The sequence below is a fragment of the Anas acuta genome, chromosome 3 (assembly GCF_963932015.1).
Source record: "Anas acuta chromosome 3, bAnaAcu1.1, whole genome shotgun sequence".
In the NCBI taxonomy this organism is placed as follows: domain Eukaryota; kingdom Metazoa; phylum Chordata; class Aves; order Anseriformes; family Anatidae; genus Anas; species Anas acuta.
The window spans coordinates 32,330,503-32,349,563 of NC_088981.1; the positions used below are offsets into that span (position 1 = coordinate 32,330,503).

At 37.9% G+C, this 19,061-nt stretch overlaps 1 protein-coding gene across 6 annotated transcripts in view; it reads left to right on the top strand.

The window, feature by feature from the left end:
• LTBP1 (latent transforming growth factor beta binding protein 1) overlaps positions 1–19,061 on the top strand; it is a 203,784-nt gene that overhangs the window by 44,209 nt on the left and 140,514 nt on the right. For all 6 annotated transcript variants that reach the window (XM_068676472.1, XM_068676469.1, XM_068676470.1 and 3 more), the window contains exon 4: positions 6,992–7,167. In XM_068676472.1, the coding sequence (XP_068532573.1) occupies positions 6,992–7,167 (176 nt within the window). The remainder of the gene's footprint in view (positions 1–6,991; positions 7,168–19,061) is intronic.

Genomic DNA, 19,061 nt, shown 5'->3' on the forward strand with positions numbered 1-19,061 from the left:
GAGCTTGATACCCTCCCCAATTTAAAAAAAAAAAAAAAGAAACATTATGTGAATGTAGTATCATCAAATTTAGTGCCCTGGGGGAAGTAAGTAAATAAATCAGCCAGAACAAGTCAGCAAGACACCTAGGTGGTGTTTTTTTCCTTTTTTTTTTTTTTTTTTGTCTTCTTGGATTTTGCTGGGAAGAGATGCCTGGCAGGATGAATATATATGTATGGCTGAGAACCTGTATAAAATCATTTGGATATTGAATTAATTCATACAGAATCATGAAGAGTTTCATTGGTTAAATGATGTTCATGAATATATGCATAAGATGAGTCATTTGTAGCTTCTAGTTTACCATTTTGGTACATGAAGAGTGAAGTTCACAAATTGTTAGTGTGAGACCATGTACTCACATCTATTTCTTGTTTATTTTTGTATCATAACTGATTTTTCTGAACTTCGCACGTAGTTACCTCATGCATTGGTTTCCTTTGAGGATAGTTAATACTCTGTGAAGATTTTGTAGATTTTCTAGAGTTGTATCTTGATGACACTTTGGGAAGAAGGTAGACCAAACTTCCTGTGCTCATTCTGATGAAAAAATCTAGTAGGCAAACTTTTTTTTTCTCCAATGATAAAATTAACATCTATATAATTTAATGCCTTTTCAGGATGATTGTTCTCCAAGTTTAATATTTACTTTTATTATATGAGAACCGTTATCTGCTGTTGCATAACCTGTTTGCAAGAACAGTAGCTTCCATTGTGTTGTGTGAATATGCATGATTATTTTGTATATGAATATTCAACCAACATTTATTTTGCTTTAAGCCCTTTTTCTGATTTTTGACACTTGGGAAACAAATCATTGCTTATGATTCTGGAAAACTCGGTATGCTACCTCTGTTTAGAAACATGGAGGAATGTTTGTAAATCTACATGTTTCTGTTTATCATGTGTGCAGAAGATGTAATGGATTGATGAAGTCATAATTTCCTAGCTTAGTTTGGAAACAGTTCATAGAGCTTTCGTTTGGCTATTACACTAGTTCATGCTAACAAAAGGTTCTAACCTATGAGCAATTCAGGTGAGTCTCCAAATACAGAGATAGCTTTATTAGTCAACACTTAAGAGTAGGTAATCCCTGCAGGAGTCTTCAACAAGGATTTGACTGCTGAAGTTATGTTTAACTAAGTTGAGCAAAGCTTGTAGTTATGGATGAAAATTAATGTTTTACAATATTTGTGTGGGAATTTTAAAGTAATTGTGATTCCATGCTTACCTCTCTTTAAATCTTGGTGTAGATGAAGTGTCTTTATTAATCTGTAGTAAAATTTGTAGTATCGTGGTCAAGTAAAATCTAGTATGTGATGTAAATAACACCTTAGCCTATTTAGTCAAGGGGGGGAGCATCCAACCAACCAGAAACTAAATAACTTGAAGGTGTTGTTTGAAAACTAGTTAGTCATCTCCAAACAATGATCTCTGCAAATTTTAGCCTGGGGAGAATTTTATTACAAAGACATAAAGCTAAGGCAAGTTTATAATGAATATGCAAATTTAACCCAAGTTATTCTTGGACACGTAGTTTTCAGTGACAGCTTTTCAATGCTCAACCTATATTTTATTGACAAGATTTTGATTATACATTAAAAACAAATTTTTATACATAAAATCAACTTTTGCAGAATCTTTGAGATGGTGAGAAGAAAAAAAAAAGCTTGAACACTTCCTCTCTTTCATCTTTTGTGACTGGTAGTACACTGTGAAGTAGGCCACGCTTGATTAATGTTGGGTATGATAATGTAAAGGGCTTTGAAGAAATCCCATATGTTCATCATCAACTGAGAAGTTAAACTTTTTCTTGTATCTTTAAAAAAAAAAAAAAAAAGGAAAGAAAATCAGAGAAGAAACCTAAGGAGGAAACAGCTGGCAAAGGTCAGGCTGAACTAGCAACTGAATTTTAATAATTTACGGGGCAGGGGGGATTTTGTTTTATTTTCATGCCTTTTAAACTGTCCTGCATATTTTCTTTATTATCTCATAATTTTAGAAAAATGCTAGGTTTTCTTCTCCATTTGGCTGTTCATTCTGAATTTGAGAGGAGGTAGAGAAGAAGCAATTTCTAGGTTTGTATAAAAACAACATGCTAGCAATTCAGATTTTTTTTTTTTAAACATTGCTAGCTAGGAGCCAAGAAGGGAGCATCAGACTTACAGTAAATAAAATGAAGAAAGCAGCCTGAGACAGGCTTGTCTTATTTAGTCTAGACAGTACTTTTCATGCCAAACGTTGCTGGTCTCATTTCTGCTTGCCAGAGTTACTCTGATACATAGCATTCCTGGTCTGCTTGTATCAAGCAAGAGAGCTCTCTTTTTGTATGATGGCTAGTTGTAAAAGTTTGTTCTCCTTCTCCAGTTCTGTTATTAGTGTCTGTAATTTTGTTTGTTGAAAATGTGATTAGACATTTATCTGCCTCTTGTATACTTCAGCTATGGAAAGTTTTTGTTGAGTTTGTTGAAGTTAAAGTCAGTTTGGACTATCAAATTACAGACTGCTGGATAATTTAGTGACGTAAGCCTATGTAATACAAAAAGCTTGTTTAGTTTTGGCTGTTTTATGCAAAATACAAAGATTGGAGCTAACCATTGCATCTTTTTAATCTGTGTGACAGAGGGAATATTAGTACTACTTCGATATTTTGTATTGCAACGACCAGGGGCTCAACTCAGTTGTGTAGTATTCAAGTGTGCAGTAAGCAACATGGTAAAGCTGTGAAACATTAAAATACATTTGCTTGTGGTGGTGTTTGTTGTTAATAGATGAGAGCTATTTCTCACTTAACGTTAATTGTAGTAGCTGTAAGTCGATGAGTATGCCTTTCATTTCTCTGTTTTAAATTATGAAAGTCTAATGGGGAGTGTCTGTGACCTACTTTGAATATCCTCTTGTTGGTTGTAGCAATGTAGAACCACCTATTCCTGGTGGCCTTGAACCTGGAGTAGTTGTAAAGAAATCCTTCTATTGTGTTACTTTTTCTTTAATTTGGGGTATTCAAACAATGGCACAGTCAGTGCCTGGCATTCCTACTTGCTGAGCATAGCAGCAGGCTTGGATTTTGCTTTGGACCAGGGGTTCCTGCTGCAGCAGATGAGCATGGATATGGTGCCTGGGCCCCCACTCAAAGACAGGACCCCTGTGAGGGGCCCAGGCCGAGCTCCAGAATTTGTCAGAGGCTACCCATTGGGAAAGGGGAAGAAGCGTTTGTACTTGAGGCTGGGAGGAGGGCTATTTGGCAAGCTGGCACCAACAGTCATGGTACCAAATGCTTCTTCAGAGTGTTGTAGTAGAGCTGCCGAGATCTTTTCTGTAATAGGTGTTGGGGTGATGTTTGTTACCAAACTAGGCCTGAAATGTTTCCTTGTGGCATCTTACATTTGTATTAATCTTTTTCAGTGTTAACATTACTCGCCTTCTCTCTGAACCAACAAATCTCTCCTCTGTCTTCTGAGGTTAGAGTTAGAAGGGATAGTTCTGAAGACTTCTTTTACAGGGTGTGTGTGTGTGTATATGTATGTGTGTATATATATATATATATATATATATATATATATATGTATGTATATATATATATATGTATATATATATGTATGTGTGTGTATATATATATATGTATGTATATATATATATATATATACACACATACATACACACACACACACACACACATATATATACACACAAGGAACAAAATTCTCTCACTGTGTTACTGAGCCCACCAGAAATCATACTGTCTTACTTAGAAGTTCTGCAACACTGAAGGATCCCCTCTGTGCTGGTCTAAGAAGAAAACTGGGTTGGCCACTGGTGTCTGTCTGTACCCAAGCCATTAATACCAGAGCTATGTGCTTGCTCTCATATGGCTCCCATGATGTAGTTGAAAAACAGTGTCCTTGATTCTAGGGGAAGATGCAGCATCACAGTTAGCTATGCAATGTCCTTTTCATTATAAACTAACATCTTTAGGAACTAGGTCATGTTGTGAAGAATTTGAATATCAAAAGAGCAGTCAGAACAGAGGGATCTCATATATACTTTGATGTTTGACCCCATCAATCTTCTACTGGAATTGCACTCAAGCAAAACTAGTTGAGCTGGTCAGATGGCTGGCAAAAACATGCTGCCAGTTAGCTTGAATCTATACTAATAGCAGATACCTAAGACTGAGCTGTTTTTAAACATGTGGAGTACTTTTATTCATACCTAAAGTCAAGATCCTTGGTAGCTATACACCAAGAAGATCAAAATTGATAGAAAACGTTCAAGAGTCTAGACAACCCTTAACTTAGGTGCAAACTTGGCTTCATCTTCTGCTTTTCAGTTTTATGCTGCAAACTGTTGTAAGCATGCACCTTAATATATGAGTAGGGGATCTACTCCTTGCTGAAACTAAGAGTACCAACTCACACATGAGACAAAGGCATTTTCTTTAAAGAACAAGAATTTCTATAGCAGGGATTACAGCTTTCCAATGTACTTCTAAGTAAACTACTCTTTTGCAGAGCAAAGCATACTCTTCTACTGCCTTAGTATTAATTAGTTAATAATTAATATAAAATATACCAAGGAAGAAAATTGCAGTACCTGAGAAGGAAGGAGGAGGCAACATTTTTAGATTCTGACAGTAGATCTTAGCCTCCAGTCTGTGGCATTCCCTTGGTATGGTGCATGGGCTCTTTTTTTTACTTCAAGTGTCACGATGGACTCTGTAGGTTGATAGGATTGGGCTACAGTGTGGCTGTGTATGTGATAAAAAGAGATTTTTTTATGTTATAGCCTTAACAGAAGACAGGCATTCAAACGGCAATGTCTGTGTACAATCAAGCAAGGAACACCATAAAATGTAAAACACATATAAGTAACTTTTAACAGGTTGCTGTAATGTAGACTTGTAGTATGTTGACTTCTGCTGTCAAGGGGTGCTTACACATCCCATCAGAAAGATTCAGCATAAGCCCTCTTATGTCTGGGTACAGAAAAGGATGTCCTTATACACAGGCCTCAAACTAGATCTGTAGAGAAACCAGGTTGTGCAGGAAGGATTGTAGTGACTCTTCAAGGAAATTCAAGTCATTAGGTAAACAGTATTGAAGGTGTTGTCTTCAGCTTTCTCTCCAGCTGAGGTGTTCTTGATGAGAGTGTCAGCTTGTTTTGAGTTCTGAGCCTGACCTCCAACATCGCTGACGCTTCTCTTTGTATGTAGAAAGCCTAAAGACAACACTGTAGGTATTCTGTGTAAGTACTGTATTAGAAAATTTTGTTTTGGAGATGGTCTGATTTTATGTTTCTGTTGCATGTGAGAGTCAGAATTTCTGTACTAACAACTGCACTTTTCTAAAACTGATCCAACTTAATAAGAGTCTGTGTAGGACAAAACCCTATTGTCTGTCCTAACCACAAATCCACTGGTTACAGCAGTTACTAAGCATCCTCAAATAACATAACTAAGGAATCAGGCTTTGCTTTGGAGATAGAGTCTGGCTCCAGCTCCAAATGTAGGAAAACAATACTGTAGTCATCTGTCTTCTTGCTCAGCTGAAACTTCTTCAGTCTCATCACTGTGGGGAAGTGCTGCCCAGCATCTTCTATGATTTAAGGCCCATGCCTTATTCTGAGGACAGCTATTTGCCCTACAGAGCTCTGACTTTTTGAGGGATCTCTGTTAAAAAAGCCTATAATTTTCCCATATTTCCACTTCTGCTGACCAAACATACTACAGACCCTCAGTGGAGAAGAGCATGAGGGATCACAGCATCCAACTCCTTGTGCCTTCAGTTCAGCAAAGGATAGTGTAATACTAAATAGCCACTGCTACTAGGTTAGTGATTGATAATATTATCTTGAGGAACATGTATTTCTGCAGTGTGATCTACACTAGCTACAACTTCTTGATGATTTGCTCTTACTAGATTTGTTAACTGAAGACCTGTTATGACTTCTTGCTCAGCAGTGGCACCATGCTACCCAGTGCCCCAAACTAGCTTGCAGTTTCATTGCCTGTGACTACCAACTATGTGGTTTGCTCCCTTGCTTGTTCATCATTGGGTGGTACTGTGGAGGGTGGGAAAGATAGCTTTTAGGTTAGAAAAGAAATGGTTCCTACTTCTGGTAGTATATAGGTAAATAATATTGGTTTAGGGGAGTAGAAGGGGGGAATTCCTACTGAAAGTTGGCAAGGTCTTGTACAGTGAGAAGCTAACAACAAAAGTAAGGAACTGGTAATGTATATGAGAGAATCAGTGAGCTTGAAGGAATAATCTTGTTTGACAAGAAGCGGAAATAATTTTGCTGTGAAGGGAAGTCATGGTTGTAGGACATCTGTCAGAGATACTCAATAGTGTAGGCAAGGAGAAAGTGGATGGGGAAGTAAAGTGGAGCTGGGAAACAGGGATGGACCTTCTGATGAGATGGGGGGAAAAGACTGAAGTAGGGGAGGAGTAGCAGTGTTCTTATGGCTAGTGGGGTATGGTTGGGAATGGAACAAGGTTTCTGGGAACAGAGGGAAAGTCAGCTGGGCATAGGTTTTAAGTTCTGTACTTAGTGTAAAATAACATTTGTAGGAAATGGGATTAAATGCATTGCTGCTTTTCTGACCAGTCTGGAAAGCTATGTGTCTAACAAAGTTGAGCTCCAACTCATGATTTTTGAGGAAGGCTTTTTCCCATTCTTCCCTGTTTTCTGAGCTGGTACTTCTTATCAGAAAAGAGTTGATGTAATCCCTGTAGTCTCTATTGGGTTGTTAAGTATTTGTTAGCTGACACAACAATGAGAATGCTAAATGCATGGAAAATCACATGCTTAATCTGAAACTAGTAAACTTCCCAAATCATCTTTTGAGAACTTGGAGTACAAGTGAATGTCTTTATTTTTTTACCATTTTTTTTAAAGTCTAATTTATTAATTCTTACATCATTCTGTCTCTTCTGTTTTTTTCCTAAAACAGGATGATACCCCTTTCATCTCAGACGTTGATGATGAATCTTCATCATGGCCAAACACAGGAATATGTGATCAAACCCAAATATTATCCAGTAAAAAAAGTGATTTCAGGAGAGCAATCCACTGAGGGCTCATTACCACTGAGACTGGGCCAGGATCAACTTGCATCACCTTTCCAATGTGAGTACAACCGCAGAAAGCATACTGCAAGCTTTTTTTTTTTTTTTAAGATCTTGAAAACTTCTGTTCAACTGAATTGCAGTAACACTTAAAAAAAAAAAAAAAAAGGCTAAATAATTAAACAATATAATTCTCAGATTAGCAAATACGCTAACATTCTGTGTCCTGTTGAGACGCAAAACAGATTTCCTGTATGGGGAAAAAAAAAAAAGGCAACCTGATTCACTGCTGGACTGTCATAAAGCTATTTCTAGATGATAGCTTTTCCTTCAGATAAAAGACGCTTTGTGAACACACTTTGTTGACGCTTGTTGAAGTAGGCATAGCTGAGAGTGTATTCAGCTTAAGGTGACAGCTTCCCTTACTTCAATATGATGGATACCCTTCTAGGAAAGCTAGAGTCCAAGACTGTGGTCTTACTGGCGACTATTTTTCTCTATATTTAATTTATTATGTGTTTATTAACTTCTGCACAGTATGGAGGTTGCACTAGCATTTCTGCTTCATATTTATTAAAAAAAGGATTGTGAAGGTGCCCAGCTTGTGGCCTTGGCTCATGCTCCATTGTATGGGAAGCTTGAGGACAAGTTTTGGCTTAAAAGATGAAGAGCTTGATGAATTATGGGTTAGGTATTACAGAGCGTCTGCTGGCTTGATTTGGAGAAAAGTTCCTGCACTAAAATAATGGACTGATTAAGATGGAGAGCTAAGGTACTCACAATCTCCTGACAGACTTCTGCTACAGCACAGAATCCTTGTGCTCTACTGAAGGTTTAGGGAAGAGGGTTTTCTTTTAAATCCATAAATACAGTTTCATTTTCTGTGTTTGCATCTACGTATTGCCCATCTTTATGGTCTGTCCATTTATACTTAAATGTAACCCGCTGCTTGCTTTTCTTAAACAGTAAAAGCATTGATGGGTAAGAAGAATCTTGGCCCTAATGGGAAGAACAGTGGGCAGCCTTGGGCCTTTAGATTAACCTTTTCAGAGCAGTCAAGTATCGTTCTTGCAAAGCCTGACGTCATTTTTTCTGAACCTTTAGAGAGATATTTAATTGGATTGTCAACATCAACCAGTAGTCCCCTTTGTCAAGAAGGTGCCATGGCTTTTCTTCCAGCCAGCTGTAATTTTCCAAATAAGATATTAGTGGCCACTAGTATTGGATTGTGTCCTATTCTGACTCTTGCTAGCCAGTGAACATATAAATTCCAGGCTGCGTAGTTCTCCAAGTACTTGGAGTGACTGCTGCTGGTTGGACTCTGGTCAAAAAAAAAAAAAGTTTTGCTTTTGCACTTGTCCTTTTAGGCTGTTTGACTGAGTCAATCTATCTTAGATGTAGTCAGTGTTACTTGCAAGTACCAAACTGCCTCTAAATAGCAAATGAGTTGTGTGAGGCTTATTTTATATGATAAAATAATCAAATAACTATGTACAGCTATATGATGAAGGAGCCAGTCAGGAGCTTCTAGCTTATTGGACCTCCTCTGTTAATTTCAGTACTCGGAGGAACATGACTGGGAGAAGGACTGCTAGGAGCCAAAGTTGGTGACTGCAGCTTCTGACAAAATGGCTTAGGTATCTGCTAGTACAGAAAACAGTTTGAGCTGTGTGTTAGAATTCATGCCTGTATTTTCATTTTTAGGGAAGAGATGAAATAGCCAGATAAGCACTCTTGGGTGATGTCACCAAGTCTTAATTGCTATCTATAAATTAAATAGGGTGCAAAACAAGTGATTTGGTTATTTTTCACCATTTCTAAGCATTTTATTTTTGAAATATTAACGCAGTGACATCTGTTCAAGGTGCACTCCATAGAACATATCTATTTTTTTCTATATGTAGCTTCAGTTGATGTTGATTTTTCTGGACCTCTGCAGGTGATTTTAATTGTGTGACCTGAAATAGACTTGAAACAGGAACAAGTGTCAGTCCTGAAATGCCTTTAGAGATTGGTGTGTTCTGGTAGAGGGGGATGAAGTGTAGGCTAATGGTGCTTTGGAAGCAAAACTGCCAAATGTGAGCCAGGTGCTTCTGGGCATCTTCTGATTTCACAGACTGGCAGTCATGTTTGGATTACCTGTGACAGTGTTGCCAGACGACCACCATTTGGAGATACTATAGAGACAGCATTAAAAATTAGTTGTGTTTAAGTATTTTTCAATTCAAATTCATTGAGGTTCCTCCTGGAACATTTACTTTGCTGTATTTCAACAGTTTCATTTTTCTGATGCGCAATATAGTAGACTTAAAAGACAGCAGAATGGGCTGTCATTTAAATTTGTGTCATTTAAACTGAATTCTACTGTAGAATTATACATCCTATCAATGGAGCTTGAAAATTCAGTAAGCCATCAGAGTTGCAGTAAGTCAAATATGATAAATCAGCCATAAATGTTATAACTTTAAAACACTTTGTCTTTAGATCTGAAATACAGGTATGACCTATAATTTGCCTGAACATTTGAAACCTTAGGGTTAAAAGTCCTCTATGACTCCAACATGAACAATGACATCAGCACAGAAACTTTAGGTGTAAATTCTGTTTGCAGCCTTGTAGTCTATAAACCAACAAGAAGATGATACTTTTAGTAAATCAGGTACATCTACTTCAGATGCTTTTAAAGGCACTGTTAAATAATAACCACCGGTCAACCTGAGCTGAGCATGGATCCTATAAATATTAGTGCTGGTCTCCCTAGCTTTATAGATGTAGTTAAAAAGATCAGTTAAAGAAATTGTGTTGTTTCTAACAGTCTAAAGTGTATAAATATATGATTATAAGCAAATTCTAAACAAAATGAGAAATTTCTGAAATTCCTCTCAATACCGTTGTGAGAACTGCTTATTAGACTAGTAAGACAGAAGGCCACTCACAGCTTCACTATGTCCACTTCTGGTGTTAAATAATTTTGTAATGTTCTTTCCCAGGAAAGTTATGTTACATACCTTTCTCTTAAATTTGAATATTTTATTATTGTCAAGTTCCTATTATTTAAGAGTGTGAATAAAAATAAGGTAAGTATCTTGGGAATACAGTGTTAGGTTTTCACTCACTGTTGAGTTATTCTTCATTTGAAATCCTTTTTTAAAACTTATTTTAATACAAGGTGAGGTAGAATTAGACAGTTGAGGAAGGCTGTTGAGAATTTGAAAAACACTGCCTATTACTACTTATGGAAGAAATCTGTGTTTTGAACTGTTCGTTCCAAATAGACAATACACATTTTTTCTACTTTGGGAATATGAACAGTGACAAAGCCAAATTTGATTCATTTTTAATGTGTTTTGAAAAGTACAGTGAGCCTGTATGGGGGAGATTTTCAACTTAGGTGTAAACTTAGATGTTTATAAAGGGTTGTGTCTGGGGAGCTTCTCTTAGGGTATCAAAAAAAAAAAAAACAACAAAAAAAAAACTGTCAGAATAGTATTAAGCCACCTATATATGTATTTTCCTTCTGCTAAAATTAGTTCATGTTTTCTGGGTAAGGTTGGTGCATGTAGATATTCCTGCTCTGAAGAAGACTGAGGAATAACCATGGGTTGTATGGGATTCAGCAAAGTATTTTGAAAGAGCTATATGATGTGATTGCAAAGCCATTGTCGACCACTCCTGAGAAGTCCTGTCAATGAGGCTCCAGGGCCAGGTTAGCAGGAGTATGGGAGATCAAGGAGAGCTATAACGCAGCTCTATGTTGCAGTAGAGTACTCTAAAATGTCTTGGGCTTCACAGTTCAAGAGGGTTGTGAACGATATGCTTTGTTTTCCAGCTTGAGATAGTTTTGTAGAGGCATTGCACATCTTGCCCTTTCTTCTGGAAGAAGCGGAATTTCTAATTCTGAAATCACTTGCCTGGTGTTGCTGGAGTTAGTGCTGCTTTCATGTAGGTATTGCACACTTCTGCAAGCCCCCACAGGGCTCCAATTCCGCACATGTAAAATTATGATGCCACCATGATGATCCCTACATTACAGGCATGTTGTGAAAATATATCAGCACCTGAGGTGATCAGAAATTACACTAAAAACAGAACTTGAGAGGAAGTATAAGGCATACCTTACCCACAACTAGAACTGCATTCTGTGAAGTAAATAAAACATGTTTATATAACAAAGTTATTCCGAGGATAAATATGTATTTAAGAAGGAAAATGATTCTAATCTGTCCTGTTTATTCAGGAAGATGGGAAATGCCTGTGAATTTTGCAATCTTTGGATGTTAATTTTACATGGTTAAATATGGTCAAAGATTTTTCTTTTTAGCTAGATGCAGTTTTTCTTGGTCTTCACTAAAACTTTTTATACAGTAAGGAGACGTGTCAGTGCAAGAAAAAATAAAGAATGATTTTAGGTAAGAAAATTAAAAAGTCTGGAATTTAAGTAGCATGGCTTACAAAATGTTTAGAGAGTACAGAATTGTGCTTCCTACTTTGACTTAATTGTGTGTGTGTTCTGGCTTGAAATTGGTGAGTCTGCATGTATGGATACCAGAATTTCAACAGTCTGCCTGTGATTCTGTGGGCAGCACCTAGGTTTTTGTGTAAAGACGAAGCAGAAACAATCACATTGCCCAGAGAAGCTGTGGATGTCCCATCCCTGGAGGTGTTCAAGACCAGGTTGGACAACAAGGCCCTGGGCCTTGTGTGTGACAACCCTGCCAATGGGAGTAGGGTTAGAGGTAGATCATCTTTAAGGTCCCTTCCAACCCAAGCCTTTTTATGATTTTGTCATATTAAAATCATGTATCTGTTCTTAACTACTTTTGCATTGTTTTGCCTCCAATTTTACGTAACTTCAAATACATTCATAGAGATTATATATGATTAATGGGGAAGAAAATGTTCCACCTCTTAAAATTGTGGGGAGTAGTTGTTTACAATTTTGGCATAACAATAGCTTTTCTATTATTGGAAGCATATCACACTGATAACTTACAGAAGCTCTTTTTAAGCTTATATAGAATTTTCCCATGCTGGTTTCACTGATGACTTCATAAGCTGATTTTACAAAAACAGGTGTTGCTTTGAGATTTGAGTTTACACTATTTTTATGAAATTGTACCATTCTGACTTCGCTATGAGACACTTACATCATAATAACACTATTTCCCCATCAATAAGTAAGGGTAAACAGCTGTAAAATACATAAATGTTTTACTGCTAAAGAAGTGGATTCAGAGATATGACGTGCCATGTAAATGCATCTGTGTGATCAGATGTTCAACCATGGTTCAGTATATGTTGCTTTAGGGGAGAAGCACCATCAGTTCTTTAGAGGATCAGATTTTCTTTCCATCCTTCTTGGTATTTGTTTGTGGTACAGCTCTACATAAACTACAAAATTCTCTCAGTGGCTTGTTTTAACTAGAGCATTGCATTTTCTGAAACTTCTGCCTACACATGTCTGTGTATATTAGGATTGAACTCTGGTAACTTTCCCTAAATGGAGGTTTTGAGAAAGTGGAAGGTAAGGGAGGAATGTTATGGCTATGCTGTGATTAAACAAGGTATAGCCAGCAGCATGAGGTGGGTAGAAAGAGAATAAACAGAAGACTAATAGGCAGAAGAGAAATATTTCAGTAACCGAAGAATCACAACACAGCCTATTTGAAGGGACTCTGGAATTAAATTCACTCCGGTTACTCATGGGAACTGACATTTGCGTGTGTTGCTCCTGAGGTTGTACATAATCAAATACAAATAAGGGGATGGGAATACAAATAGGGGAACGGGGTGCTGTTTAAATGTCAGGGACTTTTTTTTTTCCTCACATGTAAAGCATTTTCATATGTGTGCAGAGCATCTGCTCCCCTTCAAGAGGCTGGGGGGGATTTTTCAGGGACATTTAAAAATGTTTAAGCAAAATTTTGGTGCAGTCAGCATCAGGGTCAAACAACAGTGTAGCTTTTTTGATGATAAAAGCCATGCAATCTCAGTGAAGCATAGTTTTCCTCTCTCCCATTTAAGAACATTAGCCATACTGCTATTTGAAGGCATAGCAATTCACAACAGCCTTTTAAAGTTTGTATTTGATTCCAGTGGGACTTGGAAACAAGAGGCTGAACTCCAAATATAAATTAAGTGCTTTAGCTGGGTTGACACTAATGCAGTTACCTCTGTAGACTCCAGCAGCACGTTTACTTTGCTTTTGCTTCATAAAGTAAGGTGACAAATCCTGGGAAAAAATAAATTTAACCAATAACGTAGTTTATTTAGCATTTATAAAGAACTATGAAGTTCTTTTGAAATCCTTGGAAATAAAATAAATGTATAAATGTAAACTACTTCTTGAAATGTACTAGAGCAGCAGCCGTTTTAACAATACTCTTTTGTGTGTGTCCATACAGGGTGCATGATTGAGGAGGCCAGTAAATCAGCATCCCCCCCTCCAAAAAAAAAAAAAAAAAAGTACTGTATTTTTCTGTTTGGACTCAAAAGTTTTTATGGCTCTGAGCTCACCAATAACTGAATGTCTGCGTGACAGGCAAGGGCTGCTGGTCCTTTTACAGGAATTAATTTAAATGTTACATTCACCCCCCAAAAATGGATGGACATTTATCTATGCTCTGAAATATGGAGGCCAAGACTGATAAACAGCAGTGTGGGGAAAAATGTTGGAAAAGCAGATTGGTGATCTGGCAAACTGAATTAAAATCAGTTCAAAATGTGTTATAGCTGGGGAAAAACACAGACTGAGACAAATGCTTCTCAACTGCTGTGATGAAAGAGAATTGGCTCCAAATCCAAAGATTTCTCAAGAAGAAAGACAGAAGAGACTTTCCAGAAAATTCTGTAGGGGAAAACCTCTATGACGTGTTTCAAAATTGTAACTTAGCTGGGTAATATAGACAGGTTGAACCCACACAATTAAACATTAAAAGTCCCTTAGCCAGGCTAACACCAGAGTTGTTGTGATACCACTTGGATACGAAGAATTAGTTCTGACTGTTTTAAGTAGCTAAGTCTGGTTTTACTCACAGGAGATGTGAAAGTGCTCTTGTCTGATGTCAGTGCTGTCGCCCACGCCAGAAAGAATGAACAAACCTAGACAAAAAAGTACTGTAAGAAGGCCCTTTCGCATGCAGTGAGATTTCTGAATCAGTGACATCCTTATTTCTGTGAACATATTTTTGCCCCTTCTGAAAATTTAAAGAAGAAAAATCTTGGCTTCATGCAGTGCTGAGAGATGACTTTTAATGGTGATTCAGCATGCAGAGAGGGTTGTGTTCATTTATAACTTAATTCCATGACGTTATGTCCTTTATCACTGTTTACAGTTTGTTGACTTCCTTAGTGCTTTTCTGCTGCTTCCCTTCAGGAAACTGGATGTTAAATGAATATACTTAGTGAGGCAATATTCATTTAATTTTTATTTTCTATTCTTCCTGGAAATGGTAAGTGTGTTACCATTTCAGAGTGTTACACCTAACATTTGGTTTCTTATGTAAATGAGTCGCGTACCGTGGGAAGGGGAAATTGTATGTCCATCTCAAGAATTTAATGTTTTTCAACTGAAGACTTGTAATTCTATTATAGGACAGGGTAAAGTCTGCTGTCTTGATTTTAGAAAGATCTTAGGTAATATCCTTACATGAAATGCATAATTTCTTCTGAAGGGGATTGGGTGGTTGAGACTTCTTTAAAAAGTCCTCTTGATAAGGCAACCAGCTGTTTTATTTCTGAAATTCTGAAGTGTCAATGACAATAATGTGTGCTCATTGGTGCCCACCTGAACTGTAATGTATAGCCGTAAGTTTGCATGGGAAGATGCTGAATTCACTGTCTGAGCGTGCAGCTCCTGCAGTATTCCCTGCAGTAGCCTCCATCAGGGAAGATTGAGGTGGACAATAAGGTTGTTGCTGCTTCATTACAGCTGAGGTGAATGTTGTGTAGAATGGCTTTCTGTCCTAGACATTAAGATGATTATCTGCTCCTTAATGTAGCTTGGGGGCTTTTGTTCCCATATCCCTCAAGTGAATACCCATTGGGCCCAGATACCTAAACGTATTGATATCTTGAATGGGAGTCCTCATGCTGGGTTGCTTACTGTTGATGTCTCCAGTCCCAAATGTGAAGCACAGTTGTGAACTTTGAAGCCCGAAGCTCTTCAGGAACTTGAAGTTCTGTTTCAGAAATGCTTCACTCTGAAGAAGACCAGCCTTCCGAGTGTCAGTCTCTTAATTCCCACCTAGGTCTGCAGCTGGAAGCGTGCATCTGCCTGGCTGTCCTCAGCAGGACAGTCATCTAAGCCTTGTTAAAACTATTCCACTGTATTGAGGTTCTTAAGGAACACTTTGGCGTAGTCATGGTGGGGTTTGGAGCCACAGCTGTAATGAAGGTCCTCCAATTCCTCAAAGTGTCTAAGCCCTAAAAGGATTTCAGCTAAATACAGTCTTTTGTCCTTAGCATATTCTTTTTAATGGGTTCTGCACGTTCCTGTTCAGCATGCTGGTTAGGTTGCTTGCCTCTATGAGATTAACTTCTCTCATCTTTTGTACACAACACCTAGGACTGATCAGAGGCATGACTCAAGGCTAAAACTTAAGCTTTTTAGCATTACATTCCTTTGCAAATCTAGTCTGTGTAATACCTTTAAAACCAATAAATTTAATCAAACAGAATTGAGGCCATCCTGTCAGACATCTCAAACCACATTGCAGTCTGTTAATTTACTTGCATTGGTATGTTTTTCTGGAACATCTTAAACTATGTAAAGGGAAATGATATATTTTTCACTATAAACTATTGATCAGAGGTGGGTTTTTGTTTTGTTTTTGTTTAACATCATTTTAAACATGGAAAATGGATGTAAGCCAAGTTAGGTTGTTTCCTGCCTGAGGATTGCATGTAGGGAATCACTGCAGGGGGAAAAGAGACAAGGAAGAAAAAAGGTGATTCATTATACCTGCTGACAGAAATCAGATTTCCAATCCATGCATGAATCATTTGTTATGCACCGGGACAGAAGAAAAATTATTCTAATTGCTGTGAATTCCTCTGACTCCTCTGAAAAGGCCATGTCAGTGAGAGGATTTGACAACAAAGGGCTCCTGGATGGGAACATGTAAATATAGCTATGAATGTTCTTCAAAACTATCTCAGCACTTGTGCCTGCATGTGCTCCTTTGATGTCTAAGTGACAGCCATCTATGGTAAAGAAAACACAATGTACCTGTGTTGTAGACATCAGAGTTTATCAGAATCTGCTGAAGTTGATGAAGAAAGTCTGCTTGAATGAGGCAAGTTTTGCTGTAGCAAATCATTTTAAGCAATGCATTGTGTACTTAGACGTCTATCTTAAACCAAGGTTAAGAGAACTGAAGAATGGTTTATTTGCCTCTCCTACAATCGACCAAAAATTACTGCTGGGGCCAGAAATCATAGAATCACAGAATGGGTGGGGTTGGAAGGGACCTCTGAGGATCACAGAGTCCAACCCCCCTGCCAAACAGGATCACCTAGTGCATGTTGCGCAGGATGGCACCCAAGCAGGTTTTGAGTATCTCCAGAGAGGGAGACTCTGTAACCTCTCTGGGCACCCTGTCCCAGTGCTCTGTCACCCTCACAGTAGGGAAGTGCCCCCTCATGTTAAGCCAGAACCTCCTGTGCTTCAGTTTGTGCCTGTTGCTGGGCACAGCTGAAACAAGTCCAGCTCCATCCTCTTGCCACCTTCTCCTCAGATATTTATATACAGTAATGAGGTCTCCCCTCAGCCTTCTCCTTTCTGGGCTAAACAGAGCCAGTTCTTTCATTCTTTCAGCCTGTCCTTGTACAACAGGTGCTCCAGTCCTCTAAATCATCTTTGTAGCCTTCCTCTGGACTCATTACAGTAGTTCTGTGTCCCTCTTGTTCTGGGGAGCCCAGAACTGGTCACATACTCCATATCTATATGGACACAATATCTATATAAGTGTGTAACAGTAATGGTGACAAGATGACAATAAGAGCGGGGCAGGGGGGAAAGGAGCTGTGGAGGCCACTGTTCGTTTACCACCATAAGAGATAGCCAGATCGTGTTTTGCTTTTTTGAATAGGCACATTCGTTTTCATAAAGGCAATAGAACTGAATATTTGAAAAGTGACAAAATATCGTAAGTTCATCTGTAATGACCAATTAAATACTTGTAAGATCATACAAATATAAAATAAAGTTACAGAAATAAAGTAGAAGGAATGATGGAATTAATTACGTCTGTAATATGTAGCATATATATATATCAATGTGTAGTTATCAAAAAAAAAAAAACACAACACAGCTTGAAACACTCATTTCTTGCTCAAAGAGTGTGGCTGAGCAGGTGTGTGCAAGTACACCTCACCTCATGCAGAACTGGGAGAAGTACTGTTAGCTCTCCTAGAGAGCAGTGGATCTTGGATGAAATAAAGCTGGGTCATCTTATTTTTAGTTTCATTGCCATATCTGATTACTGGCAGTGCCTGGGAAAAGAGAATCAGGTATGAAGCGTGTAATGTAATGCAACAACATTTCTAATGAGCACAGATGCACTGCCATACGTAAAGGCAGATGTTGTAAATAGAAATCAAAAATGAAGTTACCCAACAGCTGTGCCTTGTGTTTTTGAATCCATGCGTTTTCCAGATTTTGGCTTGTGCAAAAAAAAACTTTTGCTGTTAAATAGAGTAAAGCTCATATTCTGCCTGTTTTTTAGATAGGCTCAGTTCAGCCTTGCTAACGTCACGTAGGGGAATGGTCCACATCATGGGGATGACATCCTTTTCCAACCTGTCAGAAGAGGATTCAGGATGTCTGTGTCCCTTTGACTATCACGCAGGCTGGGGCTGAGTATGAAGGATCAAAATTGCACTGTTGGGGGAGAGAAATAAGTTATACCAACATGAACATTTCAGTAAAGATGTATTAAGTAATCCTGCTTCACTCCTCAGCATTGATCAGAGCTCAACTGCAACTGTGTCTAGTTTTGGACAGCTGATTTGAAGGAAGACAAGAACCAACTGAGGGAAATTAAAAGCAAAGCAAGAAAGAATGGCAAACTGCAAAATATGGCTTGTTAGACTGAAAAATGTGAGATGGTTTTGGTATGGAGAAAATGAGACTGAGGGGGGACTCACAGTAGCAGTCTTCAAGTATGGTAAAGATCGATTTACAGAGGAATAAGATTTTCTCAGAGTTCACCATAGATAAGACCGGGCATAATACATTTGGATTGCGACAGGGGAAATGTGGGTTAGGTATTAGAAATACTTCTTTATAATAAGAAGAAAGACCAAAGCGCAGGAATGTGTTCCTTAGGGAGACTGTGGAATTTGTGTAATAGAAGGGTTTTAAGAATAGACTGGACAGAATTTTTGTGTAGTGCTGTTTTTTTTAACCTGTGAAAAGAAGGGAGAAGAGGTAGGAGAGGTTACAGGATCTGTCAGTCTCTTTTAGTCCTTTCTGTGCCTGGTAAGGGGTGTATTCCTCTCAATGTGCAATCAGAAATTTAGGGAATATCTGCCTCTAGTCTGTATGTGGATCTAGTGTCTTTATCTCTCTCTTTTTTTTTTTCCTTTTTTTCCTGTTGTTCTTTTCTGTTCTTTTTTTTATTATTATTTATTTATTTTTTATTTCCTTAGTTACAGTAAGAGCTTTAAGTATAGGTATCTCCCAGAGTTTGGAATACCCAAGGTGTATGGTAGCTATGCTTCAGTTTGTTCGGATCTTGCAAAAGTTATTTGGTTGTTGTAAACTGATGATTAAGTGATGGTAAAAACAAACAAACAAACAACAACAACAAAAAAACAGCATCCTTACATAAAAACAAACATCCTTACATATTGTTGCAAGTAAATAAATAAATATAAAAAGATCATTCAACAATAGTTCTGAAAGCTTATCTATTTTACTGACGTGGTTGATTTTTATACTATGTCAGCTTT